At 41.4% G+C, this 23,332-nt stretch overlaps 2 protein-coding genes across 2 annotated transcripts in view; one reads left to right on the top strand and one right to left on the bottom strand.

Moving 5' to 3' along the window:
* Window positions 1-7,723: 7,723 nt before the first annotated feature.
* Window positions 7,724-9,807, top strand: TMEM252 (transmembrane protein 252). The gene is made up of 2 exons (XM_052775639.1): window positions 7,724-8,073; window positions 9,153-9,807. Exons 1-2 carry the CDS (start codon window positions 7,724-7,726, stop codon window positions 9,559-9,561), a joined length of 759 nt encoding a protein of 252 aa, XP_052631599.1. The 3' UTR covers window positions 9,562-9,807.
* A 6,606-nt stretch (window positions 9,808-16,413) lies between these two features.
* Window positions 16,414-23,332, bottom strand: part of PGM5 (phosphoglucomutase 5) — a 77,392-nt gene continuing 70,473 nt past the window's right edge. The window contains exon 11 of the mRNA XM_052775636.1: window positions 16,414-18,020. Coding sequence (XP_052631596.1) covers window positions 17,931-18,020 — 90 coding nt within the window. The 3' untranslated portion in view covers window positions 16,414-17,930. The remainder of the gene's footprint in view (window positions 18,021-23,332) is intronic.

The raw sequence follows: 23,332 nt of genomic DNA, 5'->3' as shown, positions 1-23,332 counted from the left end.
TGTTAGGAAAGCTGAAAAAGGCCAAGAACAACATTACAGAAAATCTTAAGTGATGGAAAATAAGAAAAATAATGGAACCCTGAAAATTAAACTGCATTACAGGGCTATTTCATTTTCTCATCTTTTCTTCCTTTTTTCTTTGTATACCTACTATGTGACATGCAGTAATTTGAAATCAAGTGCTATTTTCAAGGAAAAGATACCCATAGCCAGTTGTCACAGATTTAACTGACCTATTGCAGAAAGCACCAGACTTCTGCAGCTTGCAAAAATAGGAAGATCTGCAAACGTGAAACAACCGGCAGATATATAGCTTTCCCATAAAGAGTTCCTTTATTTCTTCTTTTCCCACAGCACCACAAGGGACTAACCCATCATTCCCTGGTGACGCCTCCATCCACAGCTTTCATGCAATGTTGAGCAGTCCTCTGTTGGCTGCACGTTGCAGTCGCACTGCAAACCTGCTGCCTCCCAAGGGCTGCGGGTTCTGTCTTCGTCATGCTGTGGAGCCAGCAGCTGCCACTGGCAGGTCTCACTTGCTTCACTTGAATTTTTTAGACATGCTAGGGAACTGGCTGTGATGATAGAAAATGAATTTATTTTTCCAAGGCTGAAGTTTATCATGCAAATCAGTTCTTCCCCCCCATGACGTGTAACCTGGTCACTGGCTTTTGATTCTTCTGACAGTAATTAAGATGATTTAATCTTTGTAACTTCTTCATTAAAGATTTTTCAGAATGCCTTTTTTTATCTCTTTACCTAGTATAGAAAGGGCATGTATCTGAATTCTTAAATTTTTTCACATAGCCAGGATATAATTTCCTGTCCAGCTTTTCCTGTAACAATTAACTTAGCCTGCGTCACCACAGGTACGATGCTGTCATGTTCCAGCTATAAAATTAAAACACACAGATCAATGAATGCAGATCAATAAATAGAAAACACTAAGTAAAAAGTGTTTTCATCAACATAATTATTTCAGTAAATATTGCATGGTAGCAGAACAACTAGTACTACAGCAGATGTGAATTACAGTAATTACCTGAACTTTAGACAGCAGTCATGAATAACTCAGTGGTTTTGTTTATGTGTGTGGGTAGTCTGAAAGATCTGAAACATAAAAGAAACAGAAGTAAAAAAAATTACTTTGTAAAGTAAAGTATGTTTAACAGATAGGGAGAAAGTGCAAATTATACAGGAAAAATTTTACTATAAATTCAGCTGATCTGTTAGCCTATGGGGAAAACCAATTGCAGGAAAAGCATTCATGAATATTTGAAACAACGAAACATGAAGCAAAGGTGCTCTGGGAGACAGTCCTGCACTAGCAGGGAGATGAACTGGTGGATTTCATACTAGACAAGACAGATGTAAATTACACACCTATTTAAACAGTTTAATTCAATATGTTTCTGTCACATGCTTATGCTTTTGCAGTTGCTTTTCTGGAGGAGCAGCCGTTGCTGGTGAGCAGGCACCCAGTGGCAGTGACTCTGCTGTGGCTCTGAGGGGTCCTGCTGTGCCTCACCGGCCTCTTGTGCCCCCAGACTCCACTCTCATCTTCCCTGCACAAACTTACAGCCCCAAAATATGGCTTTACCCCTCCTGGTCACTGCTTTCCACTGTCACAACTGGGCCTCCTTTAAATACCTGAATTTTGTGAAACCAGTGGCTAAATTAACAGTTTTCTGTGATGCCCTGGTCCCTGACAAACCTGCACCTGCACACACGTGAAGTGGCAGCTCATGGTAGTGGGAATTTGCTCCACTTCACGCCTTCTCCAGTGGAGCAGCTCTTTTAAGGGAAGGGATCTGTTTGTTGTGCTCACCAGCTACTTTTGCAGCTGAATTTTTGCTGTATAGAGTGGTGTGAGCTGCATGTTGTAATACCCATCAGCCCTATGTTAAACAGCCAGGGAGCAACCTATGAGTGGTATTCAGACCCCAGCATAGTTTTGGGGTAGCTTCATGGCTAGGAAACCGGCTTGCTAAGACATGTATGGCCTCCTGCTGCCTCCTCTGGGAGCTCCCAGATACCCCGCAGGGCCACCCTGGGTCCCAGTCTGAGGTGCTTGACTCCTTTATGGACCGCACAGGGCATGCAGGTGCTTGATGTCAGCTTCCTAGGTTTGCTGCCCCAGTGTTATGGATGGAAATACCTAGTGCTTAGACATGTAAATCCTTCATTGAACCTAGCCTGATATGTGTCAGACACTGATACTCTTCAGTGCTGCCTTATCTTGACAAGACAGAGGGAAAAAGTGGGATATCTCCCCTCAGAGAGCAGCAGTTATTATCTTTGTATGCCCATTTCCCTTCCGTGTCAATGTCTGTATGTATGCATATTTAGAGATATGGATCTATCATACATACCTCTGTGTGTCCATCCTGGCTTATCCTCAAGGGCTGCTGGAACATGTCTTCCAGAAAATGTTCAAGCTCACACTGTGGAGGAGGGTTCATGACTGGTAGGCATCCCCGTGAAAGCAGCCCACAGCCTGCCTGCAGTGCAGGCACATGAACTGAGAGCACAGGGAAAATTAACTTGTCACACCTACAGCCAGTTTCAGAGCAGTACAGACATCACATGAAGTCGTGCCTTTACTGTGGGATGACAAGAGCAGAATTCATCTTCTCTATAGGGAGCCTTCATTACAAAAGACCTAAAACCCATTAAAAGTACCAATACACAGCATTCACTCCCATTTGTCTAAGAAGGAAAGACAGTACAGGAGAGCTCACTGTGAACAAGATTGACTGTAAACTTCCGTACCACAAAGATAAAAATTTTGTAGCTCATTACAAAATATACACGTGCAAGATTCGGAAGAACATACAGAGGAGCTTTTTCTTGTAAGGATCAGGAAATTAACTTGACATTCAGTTAAGGTGCATTGTTAGATCAAATTTCAAGGTAATCTTTTTTTATTATTCCATAAGAAATAGCATAGAGCACACCAGCACACAGTGCCGAACTCCTTAGACAAATAAACAGGTTCAGCTCCTCTGTGTATCTACACTCTGCTAAAATGCTGAATGATGCAGTGGTCTTACCTGCAGCATTAACTCAACACGATGTTTCATGGGTTTGTTCCCCTCAACCTCCTCTGTGAAGGATGCACTAAAAGCGGTCACAATAAGAAATAACTCCCCACTGCCTGCACCCACGCCAGACTCGCATGCAGCAGTTCAGCTGCTGGGGAAGCACCACGTGCTGTCAGTGGTGCAGTGGTCTGAGCATCTCTGAAAACTTCTTCACAGTGAGTTAGAGGACAATCAGTTTTCCCTTTCCCAGGTAAAAATGGTGGTAGCCCAGGAACAAGTTAAACTTTCCTGGCTCCAGCCTGGGGAGAGTACTGCAGCCTTTCTTCCGTGTGGTGATAGGGGCCAGATCCAGCCTGTAAGTGCATATTGAGTGTAGGCACCAATCAAACTGTTCTTTCGGCAACAGGAGAAGAGGCAGGGCTCAAGACCCAGTGACAGGGTTTTTTTAGCGGTAGTTCTGTGTGATGGGATCTCAGCATGTTCTTTGCATGGCTGTTGCAGATTTTTAAGGGCAAATGAAACCCCTGTTGAGCAGGCCAGCAGTTTTGCAGCAGGAGCAGAGGTCCTGACCAGCGCTGTTACATAGTCCTGGATCTGTGACAGCTGGATGAGAAAAAGCACATTCCTGGAGAGGCAATGGGAGCTTGTTTTGACCTTTCAGGGACATGCAGGTGAGGAGCATCCATCACTGAGAATCAGGTTGCCACTGCTATTCAAAATTTGCTAGCCACGTCTGCAGCTGAAATGCACAACTGGAAACCCGTAGCAGTGGTACTGAACAAGACACAAGTTCCCAAGGGGAAGCTTTGCTGAGGGATTTTCATTTCTATTTATCCATAAGCAGGAAAGACAATATATTTCCCAGAACTATTAGCAGGTTTTTTGTGAGGAGGTAGCCCAACCATAGAGATAAACACATAATTATTACCTGCTTCCCCAGCTACATCATATGAATATATGAGGAGAGATTTGCCATTGTACAGGCTGTGATTGAGGGTTAAAGACATCTAAAAGTGGAACGTGTACAACAGCAGTGTGCACATGGAGATTTGGTGTATTTAAATATGTCTGTGAATTGCTGTTGTGTATAATGGTCCTGAGATACCAGTCTGTGATGTCCTCATGCCAGAGAGTCACAAGAATGCTGACAGCCTAATGAGTTACTGGTAAGATGATTTCCTTCTTATCATAATAGAGCAGGGTAAATATAGTACAGGAAACTACATGTGAATGCGAGTTTCAAATAGCCAGATCAGAATAAATAAATAGGTGACTTTGGTAAAGGAAAAGGTGACTGTCGTGGTTTAACCCCAGCCAGCAACTAAACACCACGCAGCCGCTCACTCACTCCCCCCCACCCAGTGGGATGGGGGAGAAAATCAGGAAAAGAAGCAAAACCTGTGGGTTGAGATAAGAACGGTTTAATAGAACAGAAAAGAAGAAACTAATAATGATAATGATAACACTAATAAAATGACAACAGAAATAATGAAAGGATTGGAATGTACAAATGATGCGCAGTGCAATTGCTCACCACCCGCCGACCAACACCCCGCCAGTCCCCGAGCGGCGAATCCCTGCCCCCACTTCCCCGTTCCTATACTAGATGGGACGTCACATGGTATGGAATACACCGTTGGCCAGTTTGGGTCAGGTGCCCTGGCTGTGTCCTGTGCCAACTTCTTGTGCCCCTCCAGCTTTCTCACTGGCTGGGCATGAGAAGCTGAAAAATCCTTGACATTAGTCTAAACACTACTGAGCAACAACTGAAAACATCAGTGTTATCAACATTCTTCACATACTGAACTCAAAACACAGCACTGTACCAGCTACTAGGAAGACAGTTAACTCTATCCCAGCTGAAACCAGGACAGTGACTTACAGGAAATATGGCCGAAGGAATTGTGAGAAGGCATTGCAGAGTGGGAAGCACTCGGCTGACTTACACCACCTGGTTTATCGTATCAGCCACAGATTAGCTGGCACCCACTTGTGCTCTTACCTGCACATGAAGCGGTGCCACACTTCTTCGGTGCTGTGTAGGTGGCTGTAGCCGAGGGCTGAGAGAACAGGACTATTTCAACTTTGGCAAGGTTTTGCTCTGAAATGAAGACTACCCCAAATCATTCCTTACCTGAATGCCTTCCTTAGGAAGGGCAGCAGCTGGTCTTGCTGTGTTTTCACTTTTGCTATGACATAAGAGTGACCCACCTTAGAAAAAATCCTGTCTAATGATAATACTGTTTTATGAGATTTGTTCTTCATGTTGGTATTCTGATAGATCCTGAAACCAAAAGTGAGAATGGCTTTGCGGATCCTTTGAGAACAAAGAAGCAGTAATGGTGCTGGGAGCTTGAAATAGTTGTACTTGATCAGAATGTGTGGCAGCTTTGTACCAGCTGCTGTTTTCTTATAAATACTCTGATTTGTTGTAAATGAATATCTGCCACATTTGGATAAACACAGGGCAGAAAAAATACAGTGATGGTTGAGCAGACATGAAACACTGCATGAGATACTGTAAAGCTTCTGTGAAATATAATGTGAGATTGTGTGTCATGGTGCAGCTCACACATGTACAGCCCAGGACAAGGTGAGACAGGAGACCCAGTACTTTCAGGACTCCTGGACAGTCAGAAATCAAAACTCTGTCCTCTAAGTGGAAGATACGAGGCTCGAGCACCCTGTTGAAAGTGTCTGTGAAGAATTTCCCCCTCCAGAGGTGCAGCAAGGGTCTAGAGTAGGAAGAGCTGGAGCCTTCTTCATCCCATCAAACGTGACTCCCTCTTTGTCATGGTTTAACCCCAGCCAGCAACTAAGCACCCCTCAGCTGCTCACTCACTCCCCTGCACAGTGGGGTGGGGGACAGAATTGGGAAAAAACAAGTAAAACTCGTGGGTGGAGATAAGAACAGTTTAGCAGAACAGAAAGGAAGAAACTAATAATGGTAATAATAACAATAATAAAATGACAATAATAATAAAAAGGATTGGAATATACAAAACAAGTGATGCATGATGCAATTGCTCACCACTCACCAGCTGATGCCCAGTTAGTTCCCAAGCAGTGATCCCCCACAGGCCAACTCCCCCCAGTTTATATACTGGGCAGGGGGTCACATGGTATGGAATACCCCTCTGGCCAGTTTGGGTCAGCTGCCCTGGCTGTGTCCCCTCCCAACTTCTTGTGCCCCTCCAACCTTCTTGCTGGCTGGGCATCAGAAGCTGAAAAATCCTTGACTCCAAGTAAACATTACTTAGCAACAACTGAAAATATCAATGCGTTATCAGCATTCTTCTCATACTGAACCCAAAACATAGCACTATACCAGCTACTAGAAAGAAAATTAACCCTATCCCAGCTGAAACCAGGACACTCTTTCAGGATTGCATAAATGACTTACAGCATCTAGGCCCAAGCAGTATATTAGAAAGTTTTATTGTGTTGACTACCGAAGTCCTAGAGCTCCCCCAGACTGCAGTAGCAAAATAAAGAGTCCACAGTAGGTAGGAAGAAACCCTCTTATAGGTCATGGCAGAAAATTCTCATGATCACTTGTTGTTACCCATACATAACCCACCTCACTGAATATCACCCAACAATACCTGCAATAAACTCCTTATTGCAATAAAGATTTGAGCCTGACCCTATTTTTTTAATGGTTCCCTGTTCTGATTTGCACACTGTCCAGTGGAGATTTTACAGCAAACCTAGGCAAGGTCTGGTTAATTACTCCATTGCTGAAAATATTCAGAAACATGACTAGTAATGTTCTAAATAAGGTAGCTTGAATAGACAAGTCAAGTTCTGATCATGGAGTTTGCTATGCCCTGTCAAAAACTAGTGGGTATACTCTCCAAGAGAAAATCCATAGGCTATTCTAAAGATTATTTTTTGCAGTGGAGGTAGCAATATTTAGGCCTAAAATCTGTTGGTAGCCAGCATCTCTGAATTTCAGATGTCTAAGTATATCTGGAGAACTGAGTATAGGCGTTCCTGCATAGCTCTGAGCACTGACCCTTTTGAAAATCAGTCAATAAAAATTGCTAGAAGAGAGAAGAGAATAACGTTAAAGGAATGAGAGTACAATTGAACCTGCAGACAAAGAAGGAGATTTCTTGTATGCCTATGTCCATTTTTGACATTATGCAATCTTTATTTCTTTCATTTTATATACTAAATTCATTGATTATATCACATTGCAAGCTAGAAATTTATCCTTTTTCAAAGGACTGTTAAAAATATCAAGGCAGTTGAATAATGTGTTAAAGACAGAAGGAGACAAAAATCCAATGAAAGATGAAAATGCATGATTAAGAAAGAAGTGTATTTCCCCTTCAAACTTTTAACAGGGAGTTATGAACAGTGTTTTTATGGTTTCTTGTTTGGTTTTTTAAGACAAAGAAATACAAGTCTCATTCATAAACTAACGAAGTGTGTAAACCATTGCAAAATGCAACGAATGCAGCAGTTCAATATGCACTCCAGAGATTACAGTGGCAAAGGAATGGTGCACGAAGTTTCTGTTTCCTTCCTGAAAGTAGGTTTAAGATTACAAATTAATCTCAAAAGAGATTCAACTATCTCGAAGAGTTAATGAGTATCTTAAAACTGCCTGTTCCTCTTAATTGTCCAAAGGCCAGTTGATCCTGCAGTGTATAAAATACCAATGCATGAAGATGAGAAGCACAGCTGAGACAGCCAGCAAACAAACAGCAGGCAGGAACCAAGTGCTGTGTCTGCTGGGAAAGATGCCAAAAGGTGTTTCCACTTTCATTCGTCCTTTTGTGCTCTTACTTAGTTTCTCCACTATTTGTCTGGGAGTTCTTTGTGTTTCCACAAGTTCCTCCACATGCAGATGTGGAAATAATGAGCTGGTGTTTTATTGCCTATTGGCTTTGGGGTTCTTTCTTCTTGTGACTGGCATTTTCTGGAGCACTTTCCATGAAGTCTTGAAATACAGGGGCCTCAGCAGCATCTTCATTCGAAATCCCAGCCGTAGAGAGCTATGTGTCAGCACCATAGACAGGTATGTGTTGCAGACTGCTGATGATGAATTGGGAGGGAGGGATGCTGTTTTGTAAACATACTGAGAAAGAGAAAATACAAGGTTTTTACAAAATAAAAAATATGTAGCCATTTTATTCTATTTCTGTAGAGAAAAGTGTAGTCTGAAATCTGATTTGCTAGAGCAAGCAGAAATGTGCAAACAGCAATTTGTGCAAAAAATACGTAAAGTAAGGTATACTCCAGGAAACATGGGAGGTTGCACAACATGGTCCAAAGGCATGCATGGAGGAAGCAGGTGCAGCTACACTGACTTCATGGAGCTCCTGCAGGAGCATCATTAATTCTATCTCAACAGACAATTCTAGATGTGCTGCTGTACTCATATTACCTGTTACCAATGAGATCTGCAGGGACCTTCAGCTCCCAATATGGTCCCTGCTAAAGTTTTCTTGTGTAATTGTCCCCACTACTTCTGAGCAAAGTCTCACGCTTTGAGAGAGTTTCTTAAACTGATTGGCACTAGGCCTGACAAAAGTCTTTAACAGGGTCACTGGATACAAATTACTTTTCCCGGACTGTTGTGGAAACCGCACCAGAAACACTGACAATGGGTGCTCTAAAAGCACTATAAAAACAACATTTAGCAAATTTTGTTTAGATAAGCAGAAACATGCAAAATGTATTTTAAAACTGTGGAAAACAATTATTATTGTAATAATAAATAACTCACTAATTTAACCTACTTGAGACAGTGATTTCTTTCTTCTTCCAAACCAAACTTTTCTCAGGCACTTGTTGAAATATTCACAAGTATGAGTGTTTGTATGCCATGAGTGGGAACTCTCATGGGGAAGGCTCGTCTTTTTAGAATGCTGTGTTTTAACAAAACATTTTGCAGAAATACACCGGTAATAATCCCAGCTATGCCAGCTGTTTTATATGAACATATTCCATTGATGTAAACCTACTTAGGTTTACATTTACAGTTTAAGCTTCATCCACACTTTGGAAACATAATAGACAACGCATTTAACCAAGCTCTTTGAGATAAATCACATTTCACCATGATGTGTTTCTTTTTGGTTTGCCTTTTTTTAGGCCTGACTTCTATCCCCCCTCCTACGAAGACAGCACAGATCCTGAAAAACAGACCTTCCCACTCCCAGTTGCCTCCACACTAAAACAGCAAGAAGTCATCAATATCCCTCCGCCTCCGTATAGCGAAAGCAGCACAGAGTTCATCAGTGAAACTAATGAGCAGGAACAGCCACCACCATATGAATTATCTGTGCAGCAGCTATGGCAGCAGCAAACAGCTGACCAAAACTCAAACCCCAGAGCAGAGTCAAATTCTCATCCATCCACACAAGAAAACAGTTACCAACAGGATACAGACTGCCAGGGGACCTCAGAAAGAGCAGTGCCTATCAGAACGTCTGAGACAGGCAGGGGGAAAAATCCTGTATCTGGGAAGCAGGGAAAATTGGCAGGAGACACGTGTCAGTGATCCCCAATAGTACATCACTTAGGGCGAAGCTTCCCAGGAGAAGCATTGGCCATTTGTGTGTTTGAATGGAGTTGGAGGGGATATTATAAAGGTGCTCAGTATTTCAAAGCAGAGTGAATCTCATAGAAACGATTGGGCTGTATCTTATAAAAGCCAACATCACGGGCAATTAGAGTTTCTTATGCTGCAAGATAAATGAAGCATCATGCTGTTATCAATCTTAATGTCTTGCGCCTCATAAGGAGTTCTGGCTGAAAGTCCTCATTTGTGGTTTTGTAACATTAGCTGACTTGGGAAACCTATTAACTCAGCCCTTGTTTGGAATCTGTAAATTATTTGTTGTAACTGATTATTTTTGTATCATATGCCTTTCAAGTTACCTGTTTTATTCTGGTGTACTAATAGCTGGTGTTTTACTACTGAATTAATGAATAAATTTTGTATTTAAAGCAAACGCCTTGTATTTGCTTATATGATACAAGGTGTCCATGATTCAGGATAAGCACACAATACAATGCACTTAATACACTTCTTAGCTGCTAAACAGACAACTCTGGTTTTGCCCACAGCTCCTCAGAGGGAACAAGCAATTGCAGGAGGAAAAACCTTCTCTGACTCCTCTGAGCTGTCTCTAAAAGCAGTTGCTTCCCCTGCAGCTTACTTGTGACTGTGTGAACTAAAAAAGGGTCCTGCATCCTGTTTCGGACACAAGTGGCCGTGTGGTTAGGGAACAAGTACCAGAAAGAGGACAGGCTTGGACTCATCCTTCCTCTGTTACATGTTTCCTTCCTTCCACAAAATCACTGAGGCAAATTTGCATCCAGGCCCCTGTCATCTATAATTCCAGGTGACAAGAAAAATTTCACGGAGGTTCACTCAGATTTGGACCTGCAACACTGAATATAGGTGGAGTTTTGCTTTTTCATAGAATCATAGAATGGTTTGGGTTGAAAGGGACATTTAAAGGTCATCTAGTCCAACCCCCCCTGTGAAGAGCAGGGACATCTTCAACTAGATCAGGTTGCTCAGAGGCCCATCCAGCCTGACCTTGAATGTTTCCAGGGATGGGGCATCTACCACCTCTCTGGGCAATCTGTTCCTGTTTTTTGTTGCAGAACCAGTGAGACAGAAAAGTTATCACACTTTTCAGATGCCCACATACCCCAAGACAACAACTTTAGCATTGTGGCTGCATATACATTAGAAATGCAAGCCATGATGGTGATGGTAACAATGGCTAAGGCCAGGGAAGTGACAATCACGTTAGATTTTTCTTCCAAAGAATTTCAGCCTTTATAGGAAGGACCTGTAAACGTTCAGATGGTGTAAGGAGAAAGGAAAGCAGGATAAAATGGGGTGCAGAAACTACAAAGGAAAATCAATTCAAGACAAGTTGAGGAAGAGAAAGGTATTATAACAATCACAGGCTGAAAAAGAGCCCCTGAAAAAGATAGAAGCTGATAGAAGATGCCATGAGCATATAAAGATTTTTCAAAGTGACTGAGAAGTGGCAAAGCACAGAGGAGAACAGTAAAAGTCAGAGGAACACTGCACGTTATTGCCAAACCAACTGAAGTGAGGATCTCCTATCCCAAGTGACCTTGTCAATGGCCTTGCCTCCAAGCACTACCATACCCGCACCCTGAAATCCCTTGCTTCTTTACTTCAGGGCCACAGATCCTGAAGGCTGTGCGCACTGCACAAGTATTGGTGCAGGGATAAATCACAGAGGATGAGGCTGATTAACCAGGAGATCTCCCATGGCAAAATGCTTGTCCTGTGCACATTCAACTTTTTTTTTTTTTTTTCCCCTGTGGAAATCTAACTTTTCCACCAGAGAACTTTTAAAGCAAGACCACATGAGTGGGAAATGACTGAGGCTACAGGTAGCTCTGAGAGCAAGTACTGCAGGAGTACTGTTGAAGGTTGCTCTTGGACCAGTTTGCTATAGGAAATGACATTCAGATTCTTTCCACATAGTTTATGGACAATCAGGAAGAGCTAATCTTCTCTTCCTTTCTCCCAATCGCCAATGCAGTGCCCCCTTTTAGCTCCAGCCTTCTGCAGATGTTGTGAGGTCTCTCTCAATGGATCCAGAAATGTGAAACCAAAGATGATTGCATCTTCATCCCGCAATATGGAAGAAATTATCTGAGGCATGAAGGTTATTGAGGTTAATACCTAATATTTTATTTGATTTGATACAATCTGGTTTTCCGTTTGTCTTTTCAGCTAATGAACTATTTGGCTATGAGCTTGATGGAAAATGGTGTGGGCAATTAGGTCAAAAATGTCAACAATTTTAAAGCAGCAAAAGCTTTTAAATGGTTTGCTTTTGATCAAACTTACTAGCATGAAGTAATCTTTGCCAAGTATAGCAGCTGGAAGCTTTAGATTAAAAGGAATTTTCTTTGGACTGGAGGATATGAACAGGTCGAACAAAGGCTTCAGAACAGAACAGATTTTTTCAGTGCATTGACAACAACTTCCTGACACTGGTGACTGAGGAGCCAACGGCGTGTGGCTGTCCTGATACTTACAATACGAGAAGGAATGAGTGGGCATGTGAAGGCCTTTGCTGCAGTGATCATGAGATGGTAGAGTTCAGGATCTTGAGAGGAGGGAGAAGGGCAAAAAGTGGGACCAAAGTTAGCAGAGCAGACTTTAATCTCGTCAAAATTCTGCTTGGAAGAATCTGACAGGTTATGGCCCTGGAGAAAAGATCAGTCCAGGACAGCTGTTTGATTTTCAAGGATGACCTCCTTCAAGCTCAGGAATGGTTCATCCTGACACATAGAAATCAAACAAAGACGGCAGAAGGCCTGCATGCATGACCAGGGAGCTCCTGACTAAACTCAGCTATGATCAGGAACTGTATGATAAGTGGAAGCAGGGACAGGTGACCCAGGAGGAATATAGAGACATGATGTCCAATTATGCAAGGATGAGATTAGGAAAGTCAAAGCCGACCTGAAGTTGAATCTGGTGAGGAATGTGAAGAGCAACATGTAAAGTTTCTACAGGTACATTGGTGAAAGAGGACATGGAAAAGGCTGAGGTGCTCAATGCTTTCTTTGCCTCCATCTTTACTGGTAAAACCAGCCTTCAGGAACCCCAGGCCCTCGAGACCAGAAGAAAAGTCTGGAGCAAGGGGGACTTACCCTGAGTGGAGCAGGATCAGGTCAGGGAGCACTTAAACAAACTGGACATACACAAGTCCATCAAATGACTTGGGATGCATGCACAGTGCTGAAGAAGCTGGGCCATGCCATTGCAAGGCCACCCTCCATGATCTTTGAAAGACTCTGGTGACTGGGAGGGGTTCCTGAGGACTGAAGGAGAGCAAACGCCACTCCTGTCTTTAAGAGAAGAAGGAGGATCTGGGGTGTTACAGGCTGGTCAGCCTCATCTCAGTCCCTGGGGAGGAGATGGAGCAACTAATCACAGAAACCCTTGCCAAACCCATGAAGGAGAAGAAGATGGCTGGGAGTAGTCAGGGGAAATGATGCCTAACCAACTTGATGATGTTCTACTATGAGATGACTGGCTCGGTGGTTGAGGGGAGAGCAGTGGATGTTGTTTGCCATGACTTTAGTAAGGCTTTTGACACCATCTACCATAACATCCTCATAGACAAGCTGACAAAATATGGTTTAGGTAAGTGGACAGTGAGGTGGACTGAAAAGTGGCTGAACAGCTGGGCCCAGAGGGTTGTGGTCAGTGCCACAAAGTCCAGTCACCACCAGTGTGCCCCAGGGGTCAATAATCAAGCCAATACTGCTTAACATCTTCTTTAACGACCTGGATGATGGGCCAGATAAGTGCACCCTCAGCAGTTTTGCAGATGATCCAACACTGGAAAGAGCAGCTGATACACCAGAGGGTTTTGCTGACATTCAGAGGGACCTGCATGGGCTGGAGAGATGGGCCGACAGGAACCTCGTGAAGTTTAGCAAAGGGAAATGCAAAGTCCTGCCCTTGAGGAGGACTAAACCCAGGCACCAATACCTGCTGGGGCCAGTGGGCTGGAAAGCAGCTCCACAGAGGACCTGGGGGTCACATGCTGGACAACAAGTTGACCACTCACCAGCAACTCACCTGCACAGCAAAGATGGACAGTGGCATCCTGGGCTGCCTTAGGAAAAGCATCACCAGCAGGTGGAGGGAAGTGATCTTTTCCCTCTGCTCAGCACTTCTGAGATGCACTTGGAGTGCTGGGTCCAGGCCTGTGTTTCCCAGTACAAAAGAGACATGGACGTACTGGAGTACCTCCAGCAAAGGGCCACAAAGATCAAGGGACTGGAGCATTTGTCATATGACAAGAGGTTGAGATAGCTGGGAGGGTTTAGCCTGGAGAAGAGAAAGCTCAGGAGGGATCTTACTGATTTCTTTAAATACCTGATGGGAGTGAAAGAAGAGGATGGAGCCGGGCTCTTCTCAGTGGTGTCCAGTGACAGGACAAGAGGCAATGGGCACAAATGGAAACACATGAAATTCCAGGTGAACCCTCAAGAAAGTTGGGGGTTTTTGTACTATGGGAGTGGTCAAACACTTGAACAATTTGCCCAGCGAGCTTTTGGAGTCTCCACCCTTGGAGATAATCAAAACCCAACTGGACATGGCCCTGGGCAACCTCCTCTACCTGACCCTGCTCTGAACTGGGGGATGGACTAGGCAATTCTAGTCCCAGTGGACTAGATAGTCCCTTCCAACCTCAAGGATTCTGTGATCCCGTGGTTCAGATGAGTACTGCTGCCTTCCAAATTGTCTCTGAACACAATGTGCTTCTCCTCCTGCCACCAACTCTCTTACAGAAGGGCACTTCTCCCTAGTAACCACTTAGCTGTGCTGGCAGGTGAATTTGCTGGTATTTTATGACTTAGCTGAAATCACTTGACACTGAAGAGCAGATGCTTGAAGCCTGTGTGGTAAAAAGCCACAACCACACTCCCCCATGAGACTATGCCAAACATTTTGTTGCTTCTAGTCACATTGGCACTACACTCTTCTACTAGTTTCAGTAATTCAGTCTCACCTACTGTGTCTTTGTAAACTGTTCAAGTAAGTTACGTCAGAGTCACCAATTCATACTGCTCCAAATTTGCCCTTATTTCCCCCTAGTGTAGACTATTATTTATCTTAGGTCATGAAAGCAGTTATTACAAAACACTGTCATTAAACAGATGAGATTACAGTCAGTTTTCATTAATACTGAATGCTATTAAATTATTCTTAGACTATGTTCCCTTCCCACCTTTAATTCCTTTTTCTCTCTTTCCCTCTCGAATCCATTGTTGTGTTATTAGTATTCTTTTATCACATCTCTCTCTTTCCATCTGAATCCAGCAATTTGTCTTCTCCTTATCCTCTCCGCCACCTGCTGCCTCTTTCTCTGTTCCTGGGACCTGTCAAGCCCTGTCTTGGTCAGCCCTCTGCTAATGTACCTTGAAATTGTTCTCTGTCTCAGTGGTCTCTCTGAATTCCTCTTTCTCCTTTTCCTCCAGTGTGCTGGGAGTATATCTTTGTATTGCTGGATACAGTAAAACCTGAGGTTTTGGGAAACAGAATTGTTATCCAAGTAAATATTAGTGCACAGCTGAACAACATGCGAATCTTGCAATTTCCAGACTTGATAAAACTGCTAATCCAACAATAGCCACAGAAGGGTCTGGGTCTCTGTCATAGTGCCTAGACACTGTGATAAGACAAACAGTATTAATAACAGTTTTCCCTCTGCTAGATGTATGGTCCATTTTCAGAAGCCTTGCATCTTTGTGTAAGTTCATATATGTTGCTCTTTTCCAAGCATTCATCTCTCATGTTAATAAGGAAAAGGCCTCAGAAAAAGGAGTACCCTTTATGAGACTACAGCTACAGTCCTTCCCCAAACACATCAGATATAAAGATATACACTGTACTTCAGCCTGCCAAAGTTTCATTCATCTTCTTGCAGAGAAAAGCAATTAACTGGTGGAAAATACCAGTTGTTACATTGTATCAATCTCACCAGTCATCAAAAATAAGGGATGATGAGTGGATTTGGGGTTAGGCTAGTTCTGGAAGTCTGCTGTTTGACAGCTGTTCAAAACCACACAAAAACAGCCCTTTTCTCCATTTCAGTACACAGGCACAACTATTGTTTCTGAAGCCCAGGACACAGTCTCAGTACTGAGATTTTAAAATACATCCTTTGTTCACGAAGACTGCCTTCATGAAAGCAGACTGCCATCTACTGCAGCTAGTGCTCTAGTGACCTTCTGATAAAAGCACAATTATGCTTCTTCACAGTCCTGATTTGCTCCTCATGAGTCTTCCCACTGCATCCTGAAAGACACCTGGATTCTGTACCTCTTACTTTTCAAAGTGCAAGTCCCAGAAGTTGGGCAAATGGCATACTTGGTACTATAACTAGCTAGTTCACCATGTGATCAAAAATTATTTTGTTGTTAGAGAACATGTAAGAGATTTTAGAAGTTCTTGGACTGCCTTTCAGAATGTTCTTTCATGCAGACCAGTAATTTGAATTAAGTGTCATAATCCAGAGTATGTCTATGCTTGACCATGTGTGATCCATTAGTTGGGAGCTTAATATCCTGCACCTAGAGGAGTTTGATCTATAACAAAAATCATTAGATAAACAAGTTTTCTGTAAAGATGAATATTCTTACATCCAAAAGTAGATGTCCAAACTGTGTGTGAATGCCATGGTTGTCTCCAAAAAAAAATCTTTATAAAAAGAACTAAAGCCTTAAAATCTCTTTCAGTTTATGGGAATACTTAATGGTAAGGTAGAATACTATGTGAAAACATTAGTACCTCATTTGTTTAGAGTCAATTAAGTAGATAATGTAGTTGTATTAAAGGCAGTTTTATTAGGATGCTTGAAAGTGCAGTGTGTCTTGTCCACAATTATGTATTAAGACAGAAATACAGCATTACTCTTTATTGTGTACTAAGTGCCATAGCAATTTTTTGACAGAAGTGTTGAAAAAAATCAAAACAAATTTCTTTGCTGCAATATTATATCAATTGCACTAAAATCTGACAACCACAAAGAACTGAAACACACTGCAAGGAGGCAAGTTGCACAAAGCCACCTTGACAAATTGTACAAGTGAACACACTGTTCCCAAGGAAGCAAAGCTTTCAAACAAGTCACATGCATAAAGTGTTTGTGTTCTTCTTCAGAGCACAGTATTGTAGCTACAACTGCAGTATCATTTCACAAGCAGAAAAATGCTGATGTCCATATCCCCAATATCCTTCTCGGATCTATGTCGGTACGTCTGTTCTCCCTTTGCACTCCCCAACTTTTTATTCCATGATCCACTGTTACAAAGAATCTAACAGAAACTGCATCCAGCTGGTGAATCAGACAAATATTTCTATTTAATTCATTAGCATTTGTTTCCATTTCCTCTTCACTACATGCTTCACTTACCACTTTGTGGTAAGTGGAGCATGAGTATTCCAAAGACTTCTTAAAAAACTTCCATAATAACTCCTTCATGAAAAACTGCTGAACTTGCAGTGATTACCTTTCAAACACAGTAAGCACCAATATCATCTCCTGACATGAGGAGTATTGCAAAAGACAGCCAGATTCCACACCCGACATTGCTGGAAGGACACAATCAGCTTCTATAGCACAAATGCCTCCCTTTGGAGGAAAAAAAACCAGAAAGAGCCAAAAAATCAGGAAAATATAAAGGCACAAGTCACACTGATATGCTTTAAAAGCAGGGGTAGAAAAAAATATGGCATAACCCCTTCTTTGGGAGCATGTGCAGGTGTGTAAACAACAGTGCTGTCAGCGTGCATCTGTGAGCAACGGGAGAGACAGGAGAGGAGGGGTGGTGTCAGGTGAGGAAACACACCCTTTGCAAAGCTTAGTATACAGCTCTTACACCTCAGACATGCTCTGTATACCTCTTCGTAAACCAGCAAGAAGGTGACAAGGATCTCAGACAATATCCACCAAGCATGTCTTTGCTTTGCAACTCCTCCTCCTCCTCTCTCCCTAACTGAAATTTCCCCAACCTTTATCACAGCATTCAAAAACAAGCAGTTTTCCTTTTCTGTCACATTGCTGACAACATTTAAAGGTTAAGGCCTCTTTCTTTGGTTATATTGTTATCTGAAATTAAGATATTGCAGGTAAAACAAAGAAGTCAATACACTATTGTATTTGGAGATCAATGCAAATGAATATGCTTAATATTATATTGAATTTTTCTTCCCACTCTACCTCTATCCCCAAGAAAACTTTTAAAATCATACAAGGCACAAATGGCTAACATGTTTCAGCAAGGTCCTGTCTCTTCCTTGCTGTTCCTCTTTTGGCCCTGGTTTAACAATCTTCCGTGGCTTCAGGTGATGACAGTGGGTCCCTTTCGCCCTGTCCTCTCATGAATCTGAGATATTTTCAGTGCGATTGCTATAAGAGGACTCAGGACAGCCTAAAGAGGAATAAATACATTGAATTACGTAAAGCACAAATATCAACAGGCATCTTATATTTATAAATCCCCCTTTTAACTGTAGTATTATATAATAATAGTAAATCATTTAATAATAATAAACACTGACACAGTTACAATGTCTATATTGTTATACTTGATATAAAGAAGTATCATGCTGAGCATATGTTTTGTTAACTGTTGCACTGAGTATACCTAAGCTATGCAGAAAAGAGAAACCAGTAAATATACTATACTGATAGTGTCTATGTGTGTGGAGCTCTTGTGAAATCTGCTGTACAAAACAACCTAGAAATCACAAAAGTAGAATTATTTCTATTCTGATGAGTGGAAGCCATGCAGATGAGACTTGCTTCCTATACACACTTAAACTGTGAAGCTTAGGGTTAGAAGGTACTGTAACGATTAACTTAACAGAAAACACAGAAGTGTGTTTTGAGTAATACCACCTGTAATTGTATTAAATAGGATAAATTCCAACAAAAGCAACATGAACTCTCAAGTTTCAGGCTACAGACCTTATTAAATGGCCATATGTACGAACCTGCCCAAATGGGTGAGTGCATGTAACAACTATGATAGTACCATATGAAAACCAAGTAAAATACAATTTTTCAAATGGCAAGTGAATCTTCTCTCAGTTAATTAAATGATATGCAAAGACAAACTGGCAGAGCAAAGTTTTGTGTGAGAGCAATCTTTTCAGAGAATCACATATTTGATTACCAAACTAGTAAGGTAATTTTCTGACCCTCAAAGATTTCCCCCTGCTGCCTCATTCAAATAAACTACATTCTGGCTTTAAACCTGTCAGGTTTAAAAATCAAATCAAACAAAACAGTAATTCTGCAGAGCTTAAACTTACAGATATCTTTTTAATAAGCTTAACATAATCAATATTTTGAATCTGTTTCAGCCACCTAACAGTTTCTGACAGTATGGGGTGTTTGCTTTATTTATACAAATGGTCAGACTGTTAAATCAAAAGAGTAAGGAGACAAACTAACTGTGCAAGCAGAGTCATGGAATAACACCATGAATGCCAATGGTGTCAAGCAAGTTTATGATCAAACTTAGTTATGCACAAGTGTGAGCAGTCTGCCATGCTATCTTACAAAAGGCTCCATACTTGTAGATACCTATCTACTGAATAATCATTGAAGCAGAATACAAGTCCATTAAAGTCAAACATGCTTAGAGAAGATTAATACGTGGAGCACAAATTCGCATCTGTGGGCAAATGCTGCAAAAGTAAATATTAAAATGTGCCAATTTATAAGGTCTGGACCGTATCACTCCTTCCCTCCAGCAACATGGATTAAGGAGAAGTGAAAGAAGATGAAAGCATCTGAAGTCCCTCTGGCACTCCCCTAAACCTCTTCCTTATTTAATCTAAAAAGCACAGGAAAATTTAAAAAGCAACCCTACTGACCAGCTTTACTTGACCCTGCTTTTTTAAGCAACAAATGCACTCTGAAGAAAAAAAAACAAAACCAAAACCCGCTACACAATGCTTTGAACAAAACACAGAATGAAATGAGTTAATGTGACACCCATTCACACAAACAATTTAGCTCCTGCTCTTTTGCCAAGTCGTTCCAATTACTACTAAATATTCTGCTTGTTACAATCATGGTACTCAACAGAGCAAGTCCTATTTTAGTTCTGTCCTCTCACATTTCAATTTAACTACACATTCTTCATCCTGCAGCCGTAAAAAAACCAAAAGTGCATTCTCTTTGGAATGGCAAAAGCAGGGCAGAGTAACAAGGAGCTAGAGCTGTATATGCCTTTTAAAAACTGCTTTATCTCTGCAATGAATAGTTTACATTTCAGTTGCAAAAGATAAATCCCAGCCAGCAATCATCTATAGTTAATATGGCTCTAGAAAGGTTTCTGTATCTTAAAGAGATCTTGATTTTAAAATGTTTTTCAAACGATTCTTTCTACTTAAGAAATTGTAAAACTTTACTATTGACATGTCAACTCAGAATGGCAATTGCAATCACTCTGTACATTAATAACATATTTATCTCTTGGAAACTGCTTGGGAGATATGGCATGTTATCCTTTAGATAAAACTTAAGAACTGAAAATTAACAGAACTGACTTAAATCAGAATTTTGCGTTAGTAATAACAGATAGAATTTATACCTCTAAAAAAATAACTGGTAGGAATTATTATTCATACCAGGAAATACATCAAACAAGCAGATATCTAACATAAGGCAAATAAAGATGAAAAGCCCTTTGCTTAGGAATAATCTGTACCAGAGCTGTCAGAGGTATCATGCCTGCTTGGCTCATGTATCATTTTTCCCTCTGTGATCTTGCAAGAAAATTCCATAAAACTCCCTTTCTTCTAGTCAAGTTCTTAGACAAGGTTTGCCCCGTGATGCATCCGGTTTACCAAAGGCTCAGGCAGGGCTGAAATGTACCTGCTTGCAGGTTAAAAGCTCAGCATGCGTCTAGAGTTTGGCTTTAGAAAATATTTTTCTCAGAATAGGTGGACAAATGCCATCTATATGTCAAGAAACACCTTGTGAAAACCTACTATGTGTAGCACTTATGCTAAAACTTGCCAACTTTCATCAAAAATTCATGCAGTTCTGATGCAAAACCATCTGACTAGGCTTTGACTGGAAAGCTTGTGAATCTTTTCTCTTCAGTCTCTCCCCAAGCCTGCACTGAATTTCAGTCTTGTTAGGAAAACCAAATGTAGGTGAGTTTTACGCAGTCTAGGCATGGACATTTTCCATAGGTCTCAAATTCACTTTTCACAGTCCAATGTAAGTCTCAAAAACAAGTTGCCCCATCAGTCTCATCAGTGAAAAGAATTCTGCAGAATTTATCTGGGGAAAATAAAACAAAAAAAACCTCAGAGAATGGTAACACCCTCGAACAGGATCCAAACATTTTAGTGAACATCAGGTAACTACAACTCTCTTTTACAGTTCTCAAACTTCTGGTCTGTCTTCTCTTACTGTACTGATCTGCATTTTGCATTCAGCATCATGTCCACCAGTGTTATTTTGGGCTCTCTCAGGTTTACATACACCCAAGTGAAATGTACAGGGTGGAACACTAGGAACACAGGGTCAATTATTTGTACATATGTCAGTATTTGTAAAACATTAAACACTAAACCATTTGCTCCCTGTATTCTGCGATCGCAGGGAGAGGTAATGGAAGGCCACCTCAATTAGCCAGTCTTAAAAGAATGTCCTACTGGGGACAAAGATCCACCATCAATCGGCTAAACCTTGTGTGACTGTTACATAGGCATTTAGGCACATGAATTACTAAAAATCAAAATGACACTTCAGACAGTAATTACTTCAGAACAAACGTTCAGACCTTGCAACAGACTTCTAAGCAGAGCTGCCATAATACTACCTGTTCCAGAAGAATTCACTTCCCTGGAACAATTGTTAATGCCTCAAAATTAAAGAGACATAAACAAGCGGGTTAGTACAGCATGAAGTTGTCAAAGAAGGGCTATAGTGTTTTGGAGCTCTGTAAAGATAGATGATGTACCAAGTGTTTTCTACCTTTGCATCTTCCCTCTCTAAAAACTGCTGTCAAACCCCAAATTCTACTCTTCAGCTGCCTTTCTATCAGATTTAGTATCAGTTAAAGTAGTTTTCCAGTTCATAAAGGTAGCCTTGAGAAAAACATGCTTGCAGAATGCTTTGAAGTCACCAAAAGTTGTTAAGTGCTAGGTGGTGTTATTGTTATTGTATAAATTAAGATAAGCCTTGACATTTCAGGCATGGGCTAGAAATCCTTTTCTCTCATAACACTTAAATTCATTCTCAGTCCTTCTCTTCTTATCATTTAAACATTACACAGAAGGTTGCTTAGAGAGGTCAGGGTAACTTAGACAGCTCTAAGTCCTGGAAAAAGGACACAGAGGAACTGAGAAATAACTCCTTCCTTTCTTAACTCTTCCTGCTCCCATGTCATTTTCCCTTGCTTCATGTGACTGCTTAGAGCTGCTGTTAGCCCTTTGTAACCTGGGCAACAGAATCACTACCACATGAACAAAGGGAAAGAAAAAGAAAGGCAGAAGAGAGGGGCAAATCCCCCAAAACATGTTTTGAAGGCCTTACCTATTAGTAGGAGCTTTTCCTTTGGCTATAATGTACTTTAAAGTCAAACCAATACACTTACAAAGCAACACTAAAGTGATGGAAGAGGCACAAAGAATGGACTCCAACAACTACAGAGTGAGCTCAGCACTAAGATCACACAGTCTGGCATCACAGCTGTACCTCCTGCAGGGCTTCTGCCATAAAAGGGCTCAACACACAGCTCAGCTCAGCATGCCTGCTTGGGTCTTGCATTCCAAAAAACAGAAGTCTTGGTAAAGGTTTATGCTACAACCACCCATCCTAGAAGATCTAAGCGATGTGTATAGCCTGGTTCATTGTGGAACAAACTGGACTGGCTCTGTAACATCCACAGCACTCGTAGTGTTCACTTTATTACCATGAAGCAGCACACACGGCATGGGAAAAAGGCAACTGATATCTCTACTCTTGTGCATGGTCTGTCTGCTAACTCAAACAAAACTACACTAAAGGTCAGGAGGCCAGCTGTTCTGCCCCAAGCAATAGAGGAGGGCAGGCGTAAGGGGTGAAAAGACAGGAAGAAAATGTAAACTGAGTGGGGCATGGAAACATCTACGTTTGCAACAGATTAATTCTTTTCTAGTATATCCAAAGAGCTTTGAGTGAAGATTAGGTTTAATGAACTCATTTCCTTGATTCATGAAATATTTTATAAATACTGTCACATGAGTATTTTTCCTATGTTCCTTCCCAGTTCCAGCTGATTTAAAATTTGTTCACTGTATGGCTTTGGGCAGAATCAGAAGCTAAATTACTTGAATAGCACAAACATGCTGTGTTACCTAAGAATGTGATCAAACAGATGGAAATCTCCATATCCCATGTCCCTTCAAAGAAAATCTTATGAATTTTAACAGTAAAGGCAAAACTTTATATGATTTCTCTGGACCGTACTGTATGTTTTAATAGCCAATCAGAGCCACGCTAAAAGACCCAATGCTTCAAAAGTAAACAAAGAGTCAATAATTCTCTAGCAAACTGCACTTGTGCTTAGGGTTCTAAGAATGTCTTGACAGAACCATATAGAAACCTTTAATTTTATCCCTATTAAGTGATATTGGACACAAGGACTTCTGGGTTATTGATTTTAGTTCCCTGCTCTTGTACAAACTCACACTATAAACAATCACTTTGTATAATCTATATATATATATATAT

This window comes from Harpia harpyja, chromosome Z (genome assembly GCF_026419915.1).
Source record: "Harpia harpyja isolate bHarHar1 chromosome Z, bHarHar1 primary haplotype, whole genome shotgun sequence".
NCBI classification, from domain to species: Eukaryota; Metazoa; Chordata; class Aves; order Accipitriformes; family Accipitridae; genus Harpia; species Harpia harpyja.
The sequence above is the reverse complement of the archived record's forward strand: the minus strand, read 5'-3'. Positions and strand labels throughout refer to the sequence as shown.

Bases quoted from the DNA above. Each gene is read 5' to 3' on its own strand.
- TMEM252 (XM_052775639.1), top strand. From the start codon at position 7,724: ATGAGAAGCACAGCTGAGACAGCCAGCAAACAAACAGCAGGCAGGAAC. The intron at 8,074-9,152 runs GTATGTGTTGCA...GCCTTTTTTTAG, and splicing joins TGTGTCAGCACCATAGACAG to GCCTGACTTCTATCCCCCCT.